At 32.4% G+C, this 18,785-nt stretch overlaps 1 protein-coding gene across 9 annotated transcripts in view; it reads left to right on the forward strand.

Annotated features, from left to right (window-relative positions):
• Nucleotides 1–18,785, forward strand: part of LOC111001032 (disintegrin and metalloproteinase domain-containing protein 11) — a 338,822-nt gene that overhangs the window by 193,616 nt on the left and 126,421 nt on the right. For all 9 annotated transcript variants that reach the window (XM_045629101.1, XM_045629099.1, XM_045629106.1 and 6 more), the window contains exons 6-7: nucleotides 6,483–6,628; nucleotides 14,030–14,077. In XM_045629101.1, the coding sequence (XP_045485057.1) occupies nucleotides 6,483–6,628; nucleotides 14,030–14,077 (194 nt within the window). The remainder of the gene's footprint in view (nucleotides 1–6,482; nucleotides 6,629–14,029; nucleotides 14,078–18,785) is intronic.

Raw genomic sequence — 18,785 nt, forward strand, 5'->3', positions numbered from 1 at the left:
AATTAAAATGTTTAAAACACTTATAATAATAAATGAGAGTCACATTTATTAAATTGGTTTTGTTCTAGGCTTTATTTTAATGAAAGCAACGAAGCCACTTCCGGTGAAATTGGAGCGAGAAATTCACCTCTATAACATACTCCGCACTGTATAGTTTAATATATTAATAAAAATGACACAGTACCGCGAGTTATACAAATAATATATTCTTTCACCAAACTCTTCTTCAATAGATCTTAAGAAGAACATAATATCAGTTTAACTATTTATTAATAATATATACATACTGTGTATTTAACTTACTGGTACATTTTTCTACTTATGTCTGTCAAGTAAAAGTAATAAATTACTCTTAAAATGCAATTAAACTATCAAAATTATGTTCTACTAGTGGACCAGACAGACGTTGTTCTGTATGATATTTCAAGTCATTAGGATATTAATCAACCAGATGTTTAGTTGCAGCGCCATCTGCCGGGCTGATTTGGGAATCTAAATCATGTAGGAAGTTACCCAAACGCATACAAAACATACGCATACAGTAGATATATATACAATTACATCTTTGTATATATATCTACTGTATGCGTATGTTTTGTCCTATGTGCAATGTAATATGTAATAGTTATAAAATACACCACAAATTTGCTATCGAAACAAAAGTCTGGATTACTTAATATGGTGGTTAGGTTTTTTTTATAGAACAGGGGGCAAATGGGCAGGAGTCTCACCTGATGTAAAGTGATACTGCCGCCCATTGACACTCTTAATGCCAGAGGGCTCGCGAGTGCGTTGCCGGCCTTTTAGGAATTGATACCCTCTTTTCTTAAAGGACCCTAAGTATTCTTATATTTTCTAATTTCTATGAGAACCTTCTCAGGACAATAACAAACACAACAAAAATATAATTAGTGAAATCGGTCCAGCCGTTCACACGTGATGACCAAGGGAAATAGGGATTCAATTTTATAAATAAAGATATATGCCGAGTTTATGTCAAAATTGAAGACAAAAGGCGGCAAGCGAATAATATATTAATCTGCATATGACAATGACGACCAAAAATCAAAGCCTGCCGCGTACATCAGAAATGAACCCATCAATAGTATTCCGCTAATTAATTAATGATATGACATATTTGGGACGGCTCCTTTCGTGGTATTAATATTTGATTACACAGACGTTTGATTGATTCTACCTACTGGTATGTTACTAATTTAACTATTTCACGCACAAACATAGGTGCAAACTATAAATTTCATATACATTTGCGTCTTTTAACATTGATACTAATATTAGGTCGTAGCTTCGATCCCCGGCTGTGCAGAAATGGACGTTATTTCTATGTGCGCATTTAACATTTGCTCGAACGGTGAAGAAAACCGACATCTTTTAGACGAGTAAATAGATACATACATCATTGTTGTTAGATAATATGTTTTGATACGTAGAATAAGACGCACATGCTGCAGACTAGGCAGATAATATATTTTATAGAACCACCTGACCACCACATCTTAAAAGTCCGGCAACGCACTCGCGAGCATTGAGAACGTCCATGGGCATTTAATATCGGGTGAGTCATCTGCCCGATTGCCCCCTGTTCTATAAAACAGTACATGTAAATTATTATACTGAATTTAGATTATTCATAATAATTCATAACGGAGAAAACCATGAATTATTCATTATCTAAATAATAATTTATTTGAAATCTTCTATAAAATCAACAATTTAGTAGCGATTGTAAAACAAACATCTTTTAAAGACGACGGCAAGAACAAGACATTACTGATTCGAATTCAAGAGGATTGTTTCGCCACTCGTTACGTCTGAGTGTTTGTCGAACTCTACTTGTTTTATAGGTTTTGCTATTTCTGAGTATCTTTAAAGTGGTTTTGTAAGACAAAGTATAAGTAATAAAACAATAAAAATGTGTTAATTCATTTTAAGTACATTTACATTACAATGTATAGATTCGGGAATCCTTTTAAGTAAAAATGCCTGTGACAATAAAATTTAATTACATCTTTTATTTTATTTCATTATTTTGTTTTTGATTTTTCAAGTGTTATCAGCACGCCTGACTGCATGAGTGAGTGAGTGAGTAAATAAAGTGTGTCACTACATAATAGGACTCAGAAGCAGCTCTAACCCCATAGGGGCTGTGTTTATAAGCCAATCACTTAGACGTATTTTTAGATTGTAGACGGTGAGCGGCCTTTTTGAAATTATAATAGTCATAGTCTGCTTGCGTCTGGTGAAGTCGTCATTACGGTCTGACCGACGACAAAATCTTTTTTAAGAACACCCTACTATCAAACGGGAGCGCTCTCTGTGTTTTTAAAGTTAGACTCAGGACATACAGCTTCCTAAAGGAAAGTAATAGACTGATATGAGGCAGATAAGTCTGAGATTATATGTATGTTCACAAGATTACGTGGATTATTATTTCTTCTTTCAAACAACTGCATAATATACAATTTTTAATATATATTTCATACAATTTCTTATTATAATTATTAATCTTAGTTTATAATATTTTCTCAGTAAGCGAATTTTTGTACATAATTCATATCAGAAATAAAGTTATTCTAACCTAACCAATTGTAAAGGTGTGAATTTGATCCCAAGTATTTTTCTAAGAATGCTTTTTACGATGCTCTTTATTTTAAGACTTTCGATATAATCGAGAATAAAGTGTCATATATATATAGTATACAGTCACTAAACTCATACATTCTCCATTGCTGGAATAGAAATACTGCATTTGTATGAAATGAACTAAGTTTGACAGGCTTCAAGCAATATCAAATAGAAACATATTTCATCCTATTTGCACGTATTAATTAATTGTTTAAAACGAATTAATGTAAATACAAATTTTTCATATGAGATTTAATTGATATTTTAAACGAGTATTTAATAATTCTAGTAATGATGATATTGGTGAAATACATGTTTAATTATAGTGGAACGTGACTCGAATATCGGTTATAATATTCGATGCAAATGCAGTGTCATTGTTCGAACTGAATTTGTAGCTGGCACGCCCGAATTGCAGCCTCACTGAATAGTTCCCTGACGGTTTTCTAGGGCTGGCAAGTTTTAGAAACTACTATGTACGTCTGGTTTCTGAAACAGCGATGAACGCGAAAATTAATTAGAGTCAAATGCTTAAACATAATCATCATGTCAGTTAACAGAACTGTCAACTTTGCAAAGCAAATAACGCGTTAATCACCAAGATATTAAACTTATAGATTTATAAATACAAATTTACCGAGTAAAATTTAGTCTTGTCAAATGCGAGTTCCATGGTTCAAGTGTTGAAATCGAGTCCTTTTTAATTATTTGGCTTTATTATGATAAAGATTTGGGTCGTTAGTAAATAATGTAAAAGATTATCTTTTATATCGAACAACCGTGAAATTAATTTATATTAAACAAGGAAGTCAAATAGGGATGTCAAGTCAACTAGAGTGCAGGAATGTCAAATTAAATAACCATATTCAGTTTACCAATTGGGCGTTTAGATATAATTATCTCTACTAGCTTGGTAGCTTATGTTAGAAAGTCTAGTGTGGGCTATCTGTCTCCATTAGTTTCTGTCTTATTTGAGAACGATGAAACGCTCTCTTGATCGGTCCATCTAGTTAATGAAGGCTTCTCTAGAAACACGGTCAGTTTCTTCGAAATCTCATCGCATTGTATGGCTAAAATATAGACCATACGTTGGTAAGTATTTAATTATCTTAAGTTGTCAACCCTGTGCACGAGCGATCTCATGCTCTCATTACCACTATCTGAACTGAGCCTATTTTTCAATAGTCCAATGTCATATTTCAAATATTTTACCAGCGCAGCTTTTATACAATTTGAAAGGGCGATTTGTAAAAAATTGATTCTAGTTTGAGTGATTTTTGCATGTTCCACATTTTTGAGATACTTACTAAAAAGAGAAAATAATACAAGTTGCATTATTGAACTTTGATAGCTTTCTTGATCTTCCGTAATTTTGATTATGGTTTTTACTTACTTTTTATGTAAAAATAAATAATTAATACAGAAAAGTGTTGGGTTCAACGTGCGACTTTCATCTCTAAGCTCGTAGGTTCGATCGGCGTTAAACCAACATATTTTATATTCACCTTTAATATTAGCTTGAACTGTGGAGGAAAACACCGTGAGGAATCCATATCACAGTCACACATACTCAATAAGTCGACGGCATGTGTAAGAACTCATATGACACACTTGCCTAATAGATTGACTTAAATGATCCTGAATCAGATACAAAACTATGAGGCCTTTTAGGTCGTGGCGCCACTGATTTATGTTATTTAATTCAATAATGAATACATTGCTAAGTAATAAAACAAATTTGATAGATCACAAGTTATATAATGTTTATGTGAAAAATCTGATACCGTACAAGTTTTCAAAGAACCTTTACCTCTATTATTACCTGATATGACGTAATAAGACGAGCACGAACCTTATTGTTCACTTTAAGGGCATCGTTAAGGCGTCAGACGTTTATTACAGACTTAAGGCAAGTGCAATTTTGTAGGGCATCATCTCACTAATAGTTTAATATAGAGTTTTCTATTCTTGAATGGCGAAGAAAATGAAGGCCATTCTTTAAAGATTTCTTCTACTTGATTAAAGTTTTTATGGATTTAGATTGACTCCCAACTTCTATCATCCTAATCTTTCTCTGTCATGACCCACGATTTGACACCGTGGTCACCTAGTTACCGTCTTAGAAGAATTGTGATGCCTCTTTTTTGAGCCTGTTTATATACGCGTTATGTCCATTTAGAAAATAAAACAACTTTTAAAATTATATAATGAATATTCCATTATTAAAAAAATGTTAATACATATATAAATTATTGGTATTTAAGTGTTTTTATGTCATAACATACGCAAGTATTTCTTCCCACTTTCTTACTCGCAGTGTATAAAACAAACACATATTTTGTATTCTTGAAAATAATTAGGAAATTGAATACATTAATTTGCGGATCAAAGCGTAAACACAATTTGTGAAGTTTCCTTCAGAGATTTCACAGTATTTTCGTTGACAAATGTAATTAATCATTCCCCTTTTGAGAGCTTTTTTGTAAAAATTTATAAACAGTAGGCAAATGATGAGCGAAGATTTTATAAGAATATATTATTCGGTAAGATTTTATAAGAATATATTGTTTTAACGATAATATTGTGTCAAAATTTAAAAACCATTTATTCATTTAGGTAACACACTGTTAACTGAACGTCAATAAAGAAATACATATTAAATGTTAAATCATTTTACATTTACTGCCAGTTCTCAAATATATGGCGTAGAACTGACGAAAAGAACTGGCAATAAACTCTCCGCCACTCTTTTTAATCGCAAAGTTTTTTTTACAAAATGTTTGTAAGCTGCAACCATTACACCTGACCACATGACATCTTAAGTAATTAATAACAAAAAAACAACGATTTGTCCTCTATCAGCAGTAGGCATGGTGAAATAGGAGTACGTACTTACATTTTCACTCCGTCGGAGGTCCAGTACTAGTAAATACTTAAATGACTTGGATTTAGTGTAACTTTAGTGTACTCGAATAAAGGTTATTTTTCTTTTGTATTTTGAGGATGTAAATTCTCGTGGGAATAACACGCAAATACATAGTCAAAATAACTAACATAATCGCATACACGAACTCAAGTCCGACCAGTTACCATCTCTGTGTGTCTCATCAAATTGTACGCTATGCTTTAAGTGTCATATGCTTATTTTATTAATTAGGTCAACTTTTGAAGTGAAACTTCTTTACGCAAGCTTGACTTGGGGTGCAAGCCGGCGAACGCGTGACGTAAGCGTTACAAAAAGTGTGATCGGGCAAGGCGAATGGAAGTTGAGTGGGGGATATAAGCAAGAGACAGTAACAAGAGCAGTACGCGCACATATTTCCTTCTCTCTTCCTCTCATTAATGAGCCAACTACAAGACATTGAACAACAATCGATGCAGTTTCTTCGAGATTTCTGTTTATTTCTAGATATCTGTCTAATCAGCGAAAGAAGTTTCACTTCAGTTGTGTGGTCATAAGCATACTAGTTTATTTTTCATAAATAAAGTGTTAGTTGTAGTATATTTACTCTGGTATATTTGTGTATTGAAGCCGGGATATTTGTGCTTACATGTTATTGAATCGGAAACGTCTTGAGGGGTTCCATTATTCAACTATCTCTAGTCGCTGGTCGTGTCCACATGTTTTAGGGACGACACCGCTTTTTTATATTTTCGTATGTAAGTTGATGTTGACATGTGTTTGTCCTAATTTTGTGGTCCAAATAAAAAAAAGAACTATAACATAGTTTTATCTTCCATAAGTGATATATCAATCTATCCATGTAAACGTCTAACGAATATGGGGAAACTGTATATGTCAAGCAGAAATCCAAGAGCAATCCTTGTTTCAGAAGAAGTGGAGCGTCTGCTCCGCGAGTACACGCAAAATCAGGAGCTGGTGAGAAATATAGGCGCGCATTACTACCAGATAATCTACCCTGTGCAGCTCCGACACCACGAGAAAATGGGCATCTCCACGCGGGAGGTCAACACACCTAAGGTCAGCCACGTTTGTATATTTACTTTGCTGTAAATGATAAGGTCAAAAAATCTCTGACTCTCCAATCTCTTACTATTAATGCTGTTGATATAATTTTTATTAGGTGTCTAACGACTATTTTATGAACTCTTCCAAATTATTAGCTTTTTACGCGCACCTTAACGCACCATTTGCAAGCTAAGAAAAAGAAAACAAAAAAAGATTATTTAGGTAAAAAGAAAGAGGACTAGGATTTCCAGTGTTGTCTCTCTTCCTTTTGATATGTTAACGGTACTTGATGATACTTTCTACATAACACATTGTTTTCAAGTATTTTTCACAATAAGAATTTTCGCATCAATTTTAGCATAGAACAGGTTGAGAATTGTTTGAGATTGTTAGTATTAAATCGAAAGTGAATATTTTATTTTTAGTAAAGTGGTAAAGAGAAAGACAGGGTACCTGAAGGAGAAAAAGCGATGGGAGAATAAAGTGCGTTTTTTTGGGTATTTTGCAAATAAATACATTTTTTAAATATTGAGTATAAGTCTAACCGTTAAAAATTTTGTTTCTTAACAAAGATTCATTTTCTGAAAAGGGTGTGAATCACGTATAAGAAACAATCCAAAATCATTAATCTCAAACCTACCTCAATTTGAAGTAAAAAATACATGAAAACACCTCGTCATAACAAGTATAATGAATCAAACGGTTCAGTGTAAAAGAAATTGTTCCAGTTTCTTGCTGACGCCATGATTAATGTCGTTCTCGCGACACCGGACTTTTTCTATTAACGAAACTTTCTTTCTCAGTACTTTTTGTTTTGTATTACTGTGTCGGAATTAGGGCCGTGACGTCATGCATGCTCAGGTCCACGCAAGTTTCGGGTAAGAGAAAGTAAATGGTAACACGAACGTAGAATGCGGGCAATGGGGTTTCATTTTGTAGTTCTTAGTTATTTCCATTATTTTTCAGTTCTTAGTTAGACTTGTTTATTTCGATTTAAGCAACATTTAAAGCGGACGTAGAATGCGGGCAATGGGGTTTCATTTAGTAGTTCTTAGTTATTTCCATTATTTTTCAGTTCTTAGTTAGTCTTGTTTAGTACATAGCAATATTTAAGCAACATTTAAAACTAAATTAGAATGCGGGCTGTGGGATTTTTATTTTTATTTTTTAGGGTACCAGGCCCCTGTATAAGAAAATTACGTTACTAGGATTTATACATAATAATTTAACTAGCTGTACCCAGCAGTTTCTCTCCGAAGCTCCATATGCAATGGACTATTAAAAAAAATGTTTGTTCTTAAGAGCATCTTTAATAAAACAAATTTATTTAATTTAATAAACGCTTTATAAAATTATTAGTTATAAAATCTAAATCTAAAGTTAAAATACGATTAAATTTCCCCTATAATTGAACCGTTGTTATTTCCATATCTAAGTTGGGAATTTAATATGAAATATGATTATTACAGCGCCCCTCTGTTTGTTCTCGATCATAAGATTGTTAACAAGAGCTCAAACAACAAGAATTTGGAAGCAATCAAAACTTCAAGTAGCTTGATTACAGCCACACTACGTGTTTTATTCGTTCGAGATATATACGAAAAGTGATGCAATCTAAAAAGGGTAATAAGGAGATCAATCGTAAGAGAATAAGGAAGTTAAATGTGTTGGTATTGTGCACAAATGTTGCACATGTAACAATATAAAAGATTTTATACGTACTGTTAAAACTTTTAGGGCAAAATGTGGAAGTCAATAAGTAAAATCGTGTTTTTTCTTATTCCATTTGGTGACAAGACCCTTGGTCCGTGGAGTCCTAGCGCTAGGCTTTTTAGGGAAATATCAAAAAGTTTAGTCGACATCACAGGAGAACGAAGAGCTGGCAGCTACCTCGCAAAAAGAATTAGTCTAGCCATTTAAAGGTAGAACGCTGCCAATATCTTCGGAACCTTTCCTAAAGGTTTTAATTATATATTTTAGTTATATCGTTATAAGGTTAGCCATGTTTTTATTGTTCTTTTTTTATATTTATTACATAAGCAATATATTATTTTATTATCACTAAATACTGTTTACACGTGAAAAGGAATAGACTGGCTGACCACAACACAGGGAATCCTAGAGTAGGGCTAGTCCACTTTACTTTTTCTAAATATCCTGTATATTGTTTTTATTATAGATTTCTTTCTTTCTTATTAACTATTATACACAGTGGCTATATGCCGAAGTTTTTGGAAATAAATACCAACCACACGTTAAACATAATTCATTCAGTGGTGCTTGTGAACCTTCTTAGGTCTGGCCTCAGGATTCTGTATCTGTTTCATTATCATTTGCCTATGTGATAGGCAATTGGGACATCGGCATCTGTCTCACACCCCGTCGACTTTTTGGGTCTAACGCTACGACGTTTTCTGTCACCGTTCGAGCAAATACTAAATAGGCACAGAGCTAATTTGTGTTAGGAATTGAAACTTCGCATGACATTCGTAGCAGAAGCCTCTAGGCCCACACTGCTTAACGCTTTATATAAGCAACCCAAAAAACTCACTTTCTTCGCCCAATGCTTTCCTTAAGAGGCCCTTTCATTTTTAAAAACTTTCCTTAAAACAAAATTTCACTATCGATTCAATAGCTACATATCTTATATAAGCTTTAATCTATCTCTTGCTGAAACGAGGAATATACTTCTTTTTCAACAGTAGTTTAATTGTGAGTGGTTGGGATTTACTAAGTCAATAATTAATATGTCAAATAAAAAAGAATTATGTCCATATCGGCTGTATTATGGAAGCCCACATCCGCCCGATCGTGAAATAATAACTAATTGACGATTTATATATATTTCCATTTTAATAGGAAATGTATATAAAGCTGCAGCCCTCAGAGGCAAGTCAAGAGGCCTTATCGAGATCTTTTTAGAGTTTAAAACAAGTTTCAAACTAAGTTAAATTGGCTTTCGAGCGAATATTTTGCGTGTTTAACAGCTTTGAGAGATGATTGTTGGTTAGTAGCTTCTACACATTTAAATTACTTAGATAACTTTGCATTACTTAGAAATTTAAGTTTGCAAAATGTAAGACAGTGTTAGGCTAATGGCTAAGAGACAAATTTTTCAACCATAAGTTTCCGTGTTTGATTCACTTAACACATTGAATGCTTAAACAATGGATACAAAATGTTAGCCGAAAACCAAAACTTTTATGTATATATTATGTATGAATGTATAATATTATTATTATTATTAAAAAACCTGTGGATGGTGATGTTTTAAAAAAAATGAACGGGACGCTCGGCTGGATCAGCGAAAAAGCACTTAATGTGGTAAGCATTTAACAGATCGTCTTAATCAGCATGGTTTAAATACAAAAATATATAACGAGGCTCATGCACGGAAGGCCGATTAATAATCATATTAAACCCTTGTTCTCCTACACAAAAAGAAATATTCAAATCCACTGAAAATCCTGTTGCTAATAAAATAGCTGAAAATATAACGTAACATAAAGTATAATATAATTAAAAAATAAGCAATAATTCCTTTATAACATATCAGGATAGATTAGAAATTATCTCATACCCAAGAAAACATTTGTCCGACGTAGATTTGATAAGACATCGGCGGTCATACATTCTTGGGTCGGGGCTAAATCATAAGAATGCCAGTATTATGATAATACGCACAGACGACCCTGCATTATGTATAGTAAGGGAATAACTTGTGGGTAACGTCACATATTCGCTGACGACTTCTTTAATATATTATTTGACTTAGATGTGGGCTGATACAACTTTTTTATAAAGTAAATATTTCTGAAATCGATAGACGAAAACATTTTATTTGTAAAATTTTTGTCTAGTATGTAATTTCCCTTTGCTGATAGTAAACGTGTATTTTAGTATAATTATACACAAATGAAACTAGATAATATAAAAAGTTTTCTGTGCCTACCTTATTAAAAAAAATTTAGTTCAAGAAATTTAATTTTTTAATCTTGAATCAAAGTGCTCGAGTGCTTTGATTCAAGCTTCGAAAGCTCAGCGACTTGAGTAAAAAGCCTTTTTATTACTGAGTTCACACAGTCTGTAATAGCAATTGTGTAACTTCAAATTAACAAACACGTTCAACCGTATTATTGAACTACAAACAATAAATATTGAGCTCAATTAAAAAAACGCTTAAAACAACATTTGTTTTCATGCAATATTTGTGATACAGTAAGATTAAACGTATTGAAAATGTTCAAATTTAAAATTATCTACTGTAATTGTAAACGACCTTTTTTATGGGTCTACTTATGTACACGCATTAGAAGTTATTCTTTGGATTAAAATGTCATTATACGCTTGTAGAAAAAAGACACTAACATTTAAAAAAAGTTATTTAATATTGAAAGTTTTATTATAAAGCATTATAGTTAAATAAAGTTTAGTTATATATCACAAAATACTAAAATGTTGACTATATCTTACTGCAGAGCTTCGGTTTTTGTGACGGTGTGGGCGCGCATCGTAAAAATTTACTCTCATTATTTTTCCTAAACGCGCCAAAAGAAGAGAAGTTATACTTCAAAAATATCTTCCTCCTATAGTAGTGCAGTGTGGCTCTTCCTATTTCTAAATCAATTATTTTGTTTTTAGGTTATTTCTAGTATCCTTATTCGTACGCACGTACGAACTATCAATTTGCGACTAATCATCAGGGCGATGCCGTTCAGTTTAAATAGTCTGGACAAAAAGACTTCCGAAGGTTTAGGGCTATAGCGACACTTTTATGTAAGTTATTCATATTTACATAAATTCCCCTGGCCTCGTCTATCTGCCCATAAACAAGAATCAACCAACCAGAACTCAAACTGAACCAGAAGATTTTTTTCTACTAAAGTAAGGAGTTTGAAGAAAAGGTTAAAAAAATAAAATGCAGGCATAGTTGCAGAAGGCATATAAAATTAAGTTAAACAATATACTCCAAACTGGCTCGATAAACAGCAATAAAGGCGAGAGAAATCTCGGATTTTTAATAACAGATTTAATGAAATCGTAGCAGCAACTAAGAAATATTAGGTGTTTCAAATCACTCAGTGTTCGAGACAAAGGCAAGAGGAAATTGTATGAAAATCCGACGCCTTTTGATGTGAAAAAGTAGTTAGGTCAGGATATCTGAAGTTCATTCAAAGAAAATATATTTTTCTTTGTCGCAAGGTTCAGTTTTTTATTTCAAATGTATGAAAGGAAACTAATTCTTATTGGAATATTTGATACGTGTTGTTTTCCGATATTAATGACATTATTTTTCATAACCTTATGTTTTAATGATCATTATATCTCGTTATTTTTGGTACGTAAATATATTCAACTATTATATAAAAGCATTACTAGCAATATTATACCTGATCATATATATTATGTAGTGTAGAGTATTTGTTTGCAAATAATCAAAAACCTAATCCATATGGAATCGATTCGAGTGTTATCTAACGTGCCTCCATACTGTTTTTGAGGCTTTAACATTATCCAACTGATTCTAGTGATAAATGAAGGTTCCAAAATTGATTTATTAATAAGATTACAAACTGCGCTGTGAACATAGTTTCTAGTAGTATTATAAGTTATTTTAAAATTATATTAAAAATTTCTATCTTATATAAAACAAGTCACAGAGAAATTTTGTCGTAAATTCTTGTAAAGGAAAGAAATTTGTTAGCAAAAAATGTAGTCTTGAATGGCAGGAGTGGGAAGGCAGAGAGTTGTCGAGGAAATTAGTCCTTAGGAAATATATTCCGCGTCTCAAAGAGCAGGCGACGAAATTTCATAACATATCTCGGAATTCTGTGAAATATTTTAAGGTTCTATGGTCTAAATTAATTTTAGCATTCGAATTTACATAAACAAGATGACTTGACAATGGCCTAAGTTAATGATTATCAAAAATAACAGAACACTGGGTTCTATTTATTTATTTATTAACACTTCGTTGCATTACATAAAATAAAAAATATAACTTAATGAAAAGCAACTAGCGGCTTTATCGCTTTCGAGCGATTTCTTCCAGACAACCACTGTGAGTAAAGGAAAAAGAAACATGGATTAAATTACATACTTACATATTTAAAATTCGGAATAACACAAATCATGAGCATTCAAAATGTAAAAATTTGTATAAATCAGCACATCCCAACAACTTTTATATGTAGGAAGACCTTCTTGCCTTCTTATCATTCGCACTAATACCTACCATTTTAAAATGAACAAATCTTTTTACGTCCGACGTTTGAATAAAGGACTATCAAAGTGACAGCTGTCAAATATACGTGTTAGTAAAATTTATGACCGGTTCAAAAACATCACTGGCGTAGGTCACAATAAATCTGAGGTCGCTATGGTAATGTGCCTACATCCGAGATGGATGTGGGAGCCTGGCGAACAATTTAAATATAAACTCGGAACACTATTACGTATTCCCTTTAGCATACCCGTATCTACATAATTTTAGGTTGTTTTTCAAATTTTCTCAACCGCGCAACTTTGTTGCCGGTTGTTTTCGACTTTACCCAACCTTGTAACAACGTTTCCCCGGATTATCCGACATCAAATAGTTTATATTGAAAGTTTCTAAGGGAAAGTTAATTTGGCTTGTGGATTTCAATAATTTTGCGATCACCGCAAGCGAACAAAGAGATCGCTTTGATGTTAAATATTAAATTCTAGTTTTGAAAGGTCATGTCTTTTATTGTTGTCTTCTGTTGTAAGTTCATTTACAATTTTGCTGAATTTGTAATAGATATATTTCAGAGCTTAATTTGCCAAATTATAAACAATTAAATCAATTAAAATACTTTATTACCATACATAGTACTTTAAAATTTATATATACTGTGTTATTTGTATTTCTTTAGCAACGAAGTGTAAATAAATAAATAAATGTAATCACGTGGAATAAGTGATACCTTGATAATCTTATGTTCCAAAATAAAAGTAATTTTATTTTTATTTTTAAACTAGGTTCAATCCTGATTTGGTTAATGATGGCGACGTCGCTCGCATTGCACATGTTTCACTTCGTCGTTTCTTGTGCCACTGCTGAGTTATGGAACTGATCAATAAAAAAAAAACAAAAAAAATACCTTAGCCTGTATCTTTCTTAGCCTATCCTTCTTTACGCTGGTTCAGTAAGCCAAGCTTTCATTACTAGTCCACTCTTTGCGAATGCTACCTTTGTCGTTCGAATACTACCATCCCCCACAGCATCTTTCTAGCAGTATGTGGGCCAGTTGGTATTCTGAGATACGCTTTTTGGTTACTCCGATTTCGTCTTATTAAAATTGCAAGGCGTTTAGAATCTTTTGACTCAATGAATCTATTCAAATATAATTTTTTTTTGGATAAAATTGAATCGTAATGCTTTTGTTTCAGGGACGATATGGACAAGACTACCAGGGTGTCAGCCGACCACGATCAAGGGTAAGCCATAAGTCTATAATTATCATCTTCTGCGTTACTTTATACCTAAAGAGTGTAAAAATTAATTGCAAAGAAGATAAATCTACTCTTTAATTTTATAATGAAACATTAAAAGAAAACACGTAGTTTTTATAGTCTATGAAAATAGAAGATATTTTAATATAAATTTTCAATAGGCTTTTGAAATCTAAGAAATAAAATAATACAATATCCAACGAAACATTCGAAACATTAAAATTATAAATCAATAATTTTATTAATTAGTTTATCACTTAATACAATAAATTAGTACTTTTTTTTTTAAAGATTAGGGGGCAAACGGGCAGGACCTGATGTTAAGTGAAACCGCCGCCCATGGACGGCTTAGTTAAGATACTATAAAATACTTTTAATTATACAATATTAACTATTTATTTTATACACTTTTATGATCAAACTTTGTTCTTGATAAGAATTTATTGCTTTTCTCGCGCAAAACAATTACTTTCCAATATAAACGTTAATACAAAAACAATGTAAGGAAACAGAATCCTTAATTACACAGCGTTATCAGAGCTCCTCGTAATTATTTCTCCCCAAACCCCATTCCCCCTAACCCACTTTTTCTCGGAAAAAAGGGAAAATTCAATCACCGGCATGACAGGAATATTTTCAATCGCTGCGGAAAAGATGCTAATTATTAAAATGAAAGGATTGTATTATTTTATTTCTTAGATTTCAAAAGCCTATTGAAAATTTATATTAAAATATCTTCTATTTTCATAGACTATAAAAACTACGTGTTTTCTTATATATTACAAAACGTAACTGAATCAAATTAATCATAATATATCCAAAGTGGTGTAATTAAAAACATTAACATATCTAAGAATATACAACAATCTTGCGTTGAATACTTATTATTATTAAAACGTGACTAGAGTTAAGGTCTAAGGGATGTTCAAATATATGTTAAATGAAACACTTTGTTTGAAGCTGGGTGTTAACTATTTTAAACCGTTTAAAACATGAGCTTATAACTAACGTTAAATTAGGTGTAGTGTTACGTTGCGACGCTACCAAAGAACTATGTTGGCTTGTGTAAGGGTTTTCTTTTCGGACCTTATCGGAAACAAGAAAGTTATATTTCATTGACGAATGTGGGAAAAACTAAAGAGCTCAATTTGGCTTCAAATGTGCGATTATGGCTAACATTTGGTTTACGTTTTCAATTATTTATAAATTATTTATAATGTAACATAACTTTCTCCTGTACTATTGTTGTGTGTAACTTGTTGAAACACTTTCGCATTGCTGTCTTTTCCAACTAATACTGATTGTCCTAGACCATAATTAATTTCAATTTCCTAGAAAACTCCACGCATTCTTAGGGCCTGTTTCACAATGTATGGATAAAGTACCAAGTAGCTATGCAACACATAAATTATTCGAAAGATAAAAGTTCCAAATAAGATACTTCGCATTTCATGACGTATAGCGCTATCTGACAGTCGTGAAACACAAAAATACTATTTATCCTACCAATAAGTAAAAAATAGCTTATTTGGAACTTATCCGGACATTGTGAAACAGGCCCTTAGTATAATATGTTTGTTATCAATTAAATTGTATCCGACAAACCTGCAGTATAGCCAATGCCTTTGTAAATTAAAGCAGACTAAAATTCCACGCAAAAACTGGAAACGAAACATGTGTCACCCATTTTGAACAAAATAGAAATATTTTTTTCTAAATTAATAACTGTGTAAAGGAATTTTGGTATTGAATTTCCTTGTTTTTATTTTACAAGGCTTACAAATCGCAATTTATTTACGAGTGTCTTATATTTTGCGGTCCTTACATAAAGATAGCTCTCGGGAGTCGAATCGTAAAAAACCTTACCTTTACGACTTAAGAACTCCATAAAAAGTTATTTTATAACAATCATCCTTCGGACATAGCTAAAACTTTTAACTCCGGCCTCTATTCGAAAAGTCATTTCGAGGTTCGTAAGTATATTTTCTTTTACGTTTTGGACTAACTAGCCACTAGCTACAAAAATGTTTTAATTAATCATTCTTACGTAATAAACCACTAATCAATATCTAGTTTAGTTGTTACTAATACTAGTATTAGATTGAAGTTATATGTGCTGTAAAGCACGCAAAACGTGGGTTAAATTTAAAATTATGTTTAAATAATTGTAAATACAATAATACATAACTTCAATCCGTTAAAAGTGTTTTTCTTTAAATGTTAATGATACTGGCGTAGATCTGATATATTCAGTTCGTATATTTTTAATTTTATTTCAATGACTGACACAACTAGTTGTAAGTGGCTCATACTATATCTGAGACGTCATTATAATTTAGAATTTGCTTAAACAAAATAGTATATGCACACCGGAATAATCCATATGTGGAGTGTGGATATGTGTGTTTCTTCGATGAAGTGTCTTAAAAATTTAAGCATATAATTGATTATTGATATAAATAAAAATATACAAACAAAATGCTTTCAAAGGCACTTTATGTAATATAAATATTATATATATTGCCAATATTTGAGTATTTAGTTATAAAAAAGTATGTCTCAAACCCTGAAAGCACAATTTAAAAAGCACGTTTATCTGACAAAATAAAAGCGTATATTTTGCGCTTATCTAAATATTTCCATACCCCATTTCAGTCCATGGCGTTTTGTCTTAAAAGAATTAAAAAATGTACATTTTATATATGGAATTATTAATGTTTCATACATTATGAATGAGATGCTGTCGTGCCGATATTCATACAGGCAAATTGATATTTTATGGTCCTATACGGCGGTTTGAACAAGAATTTATTCAGATCTTTATGAAAATCGATAGCGCGATTATACTATATATTTTTCAAATTAATCATTTATCTACAATCGCTATTTTATACTATCCCGTAGGCAGTGACTACTGATCCCCACTTGCTACGCTAATATCTCTCTTGCTTCATCCTTTTTCATGTTTTTTCACTATGCATTGTCGGTTATGGGAACTTTTGATTTGTCCCTACTCTAGTACTCTCTTTCTCTTTTACTTTTAGTATGAGGGTTTGTTTTGTTTTTTTTTTTTTAATTTCTACTTGGGAAAACGCATTGCCCTACAAGCGACAGCTTAGTGTTGGAGTCTCAATTGTGCATACCCATTAAAACCCCAAGGCGTCAGCAACAATCGCCTTCAGCGGGATGCGATAACAGGTTATCCACTTCCCGATGGATCACCATGCCTTCTTTTGAGCGCCTGGAACCGTGCCTCAGCTTGGGCACTTTTTAGTTGGAGAAGTTTCAGGTGTGTAGACAGACGTAGACCACCAAACCCGTCTTCACCATCCACAGTTGCTTTGTCAATCCTGCTTGTTAATCGCTATATACGTTCTACATACCTAAACCAGCAAAGTATTAATTATAACAAGATTTCTATTTAATTTAATAATTTTTATACAACTCAACTATGCAATACATACATGCAATCCCCTGACCCAAAAACTTTGTCTCATATTTCTCATCTTTTCATCAAGATTAAAAAAAAAGGTTTTTTTTTTAAATCTCCCTGCCCTCCAATTGCTCATATAGATTGTCTAACTGGGATTAAAAGCTCGTCTTTACTATTAGACTAGCATTACTAGATTAAATGTGACATAATATTAATATCAAACGAAATTTTTCATTAACTTAAACTATCTGCCGTCTCAATAGCAGACGAGTCTCACTTTGAAGATAAAGCGTTTAAATGTTACCGCTATAGCTGGAGAGAAACAAGAACTTCAACTATTAAGCAGTTCTCGCAAAACGACAAACGGAAATGGACTATTTCATTAAATTCTGTATCATATACAAAATTTACTCGAATATTTTCAACACAGTTTCACTGCACAATTTATTTTAGACTATTTTGGTATGCACACGGCGATTTGAACACACAATCTCAGTTATCACTTCTTCTTTTTTTATTCTCATAATTTACAATACCAACTTACCTATGAATGAAAAATATTATAACTGGACTCCTAAATACGTCGTCAAGTTGTTCCTTTATAAATTCTCTTACAATCTTAAGCAATATTTTCTGCCCTACACTGCAACAATAATTTAATTATAAATTACGTGCAGGTTTTGCCACGCACTACCATTACACCACCCATGTGGAACCAACTGACAACTGAAGTATTTCCGAACCAATTAGACTTAGGGTGCTCCAAGAAAAGACCGTACCAATTATTTATGGGCCGCCAACGCACTTGTGAGTCTATAGACGGCGGGTTCATTTAACATCAGATGAGCCTCCTGCCCATTTACCTCCTTTTACATTATACAAATTATTTTATTTTTTAGTCAGTCTATTTAGTTTTATCAAAATTTTATTCATGTACAACTCACAGACATACTATAACATCTCGATGGTAACTATCGTTAACTTTTATATTTCATTATATTGTGTAATTATAATAAATAATATATAATAGTATAATTACTTAAAGCCTAAGTGAAGACACTGCTTAATACCAAGAAAAACAAATAAATGATGAAAAGAATCCTCAATTTATGTGATAAATATTGAAGATTATAAACAGCACTTGTAGCATTTTCCACGTAGGTAAGCCATGATAAATTCCGTTGGCGATAACTCAGCAACATTAAGCCGGGCGAGTGCGGACTGCGGGATTTATGCACTAACTTGAAAGTGTTCGCATAT

This window comes from Pieris rapae, chromosome 8 (assembly GCF_905147795.1).
Source record: "Pieris rapae chromosome 8, ilPieRapa1.1, whole genome shotgun sequence".
Lineage (NCBI taxonomy): Eukaryota > Metazoa > Arthropoda > Insecta > Lepidoptera > Pieridae > Pieris > Pieris rapae.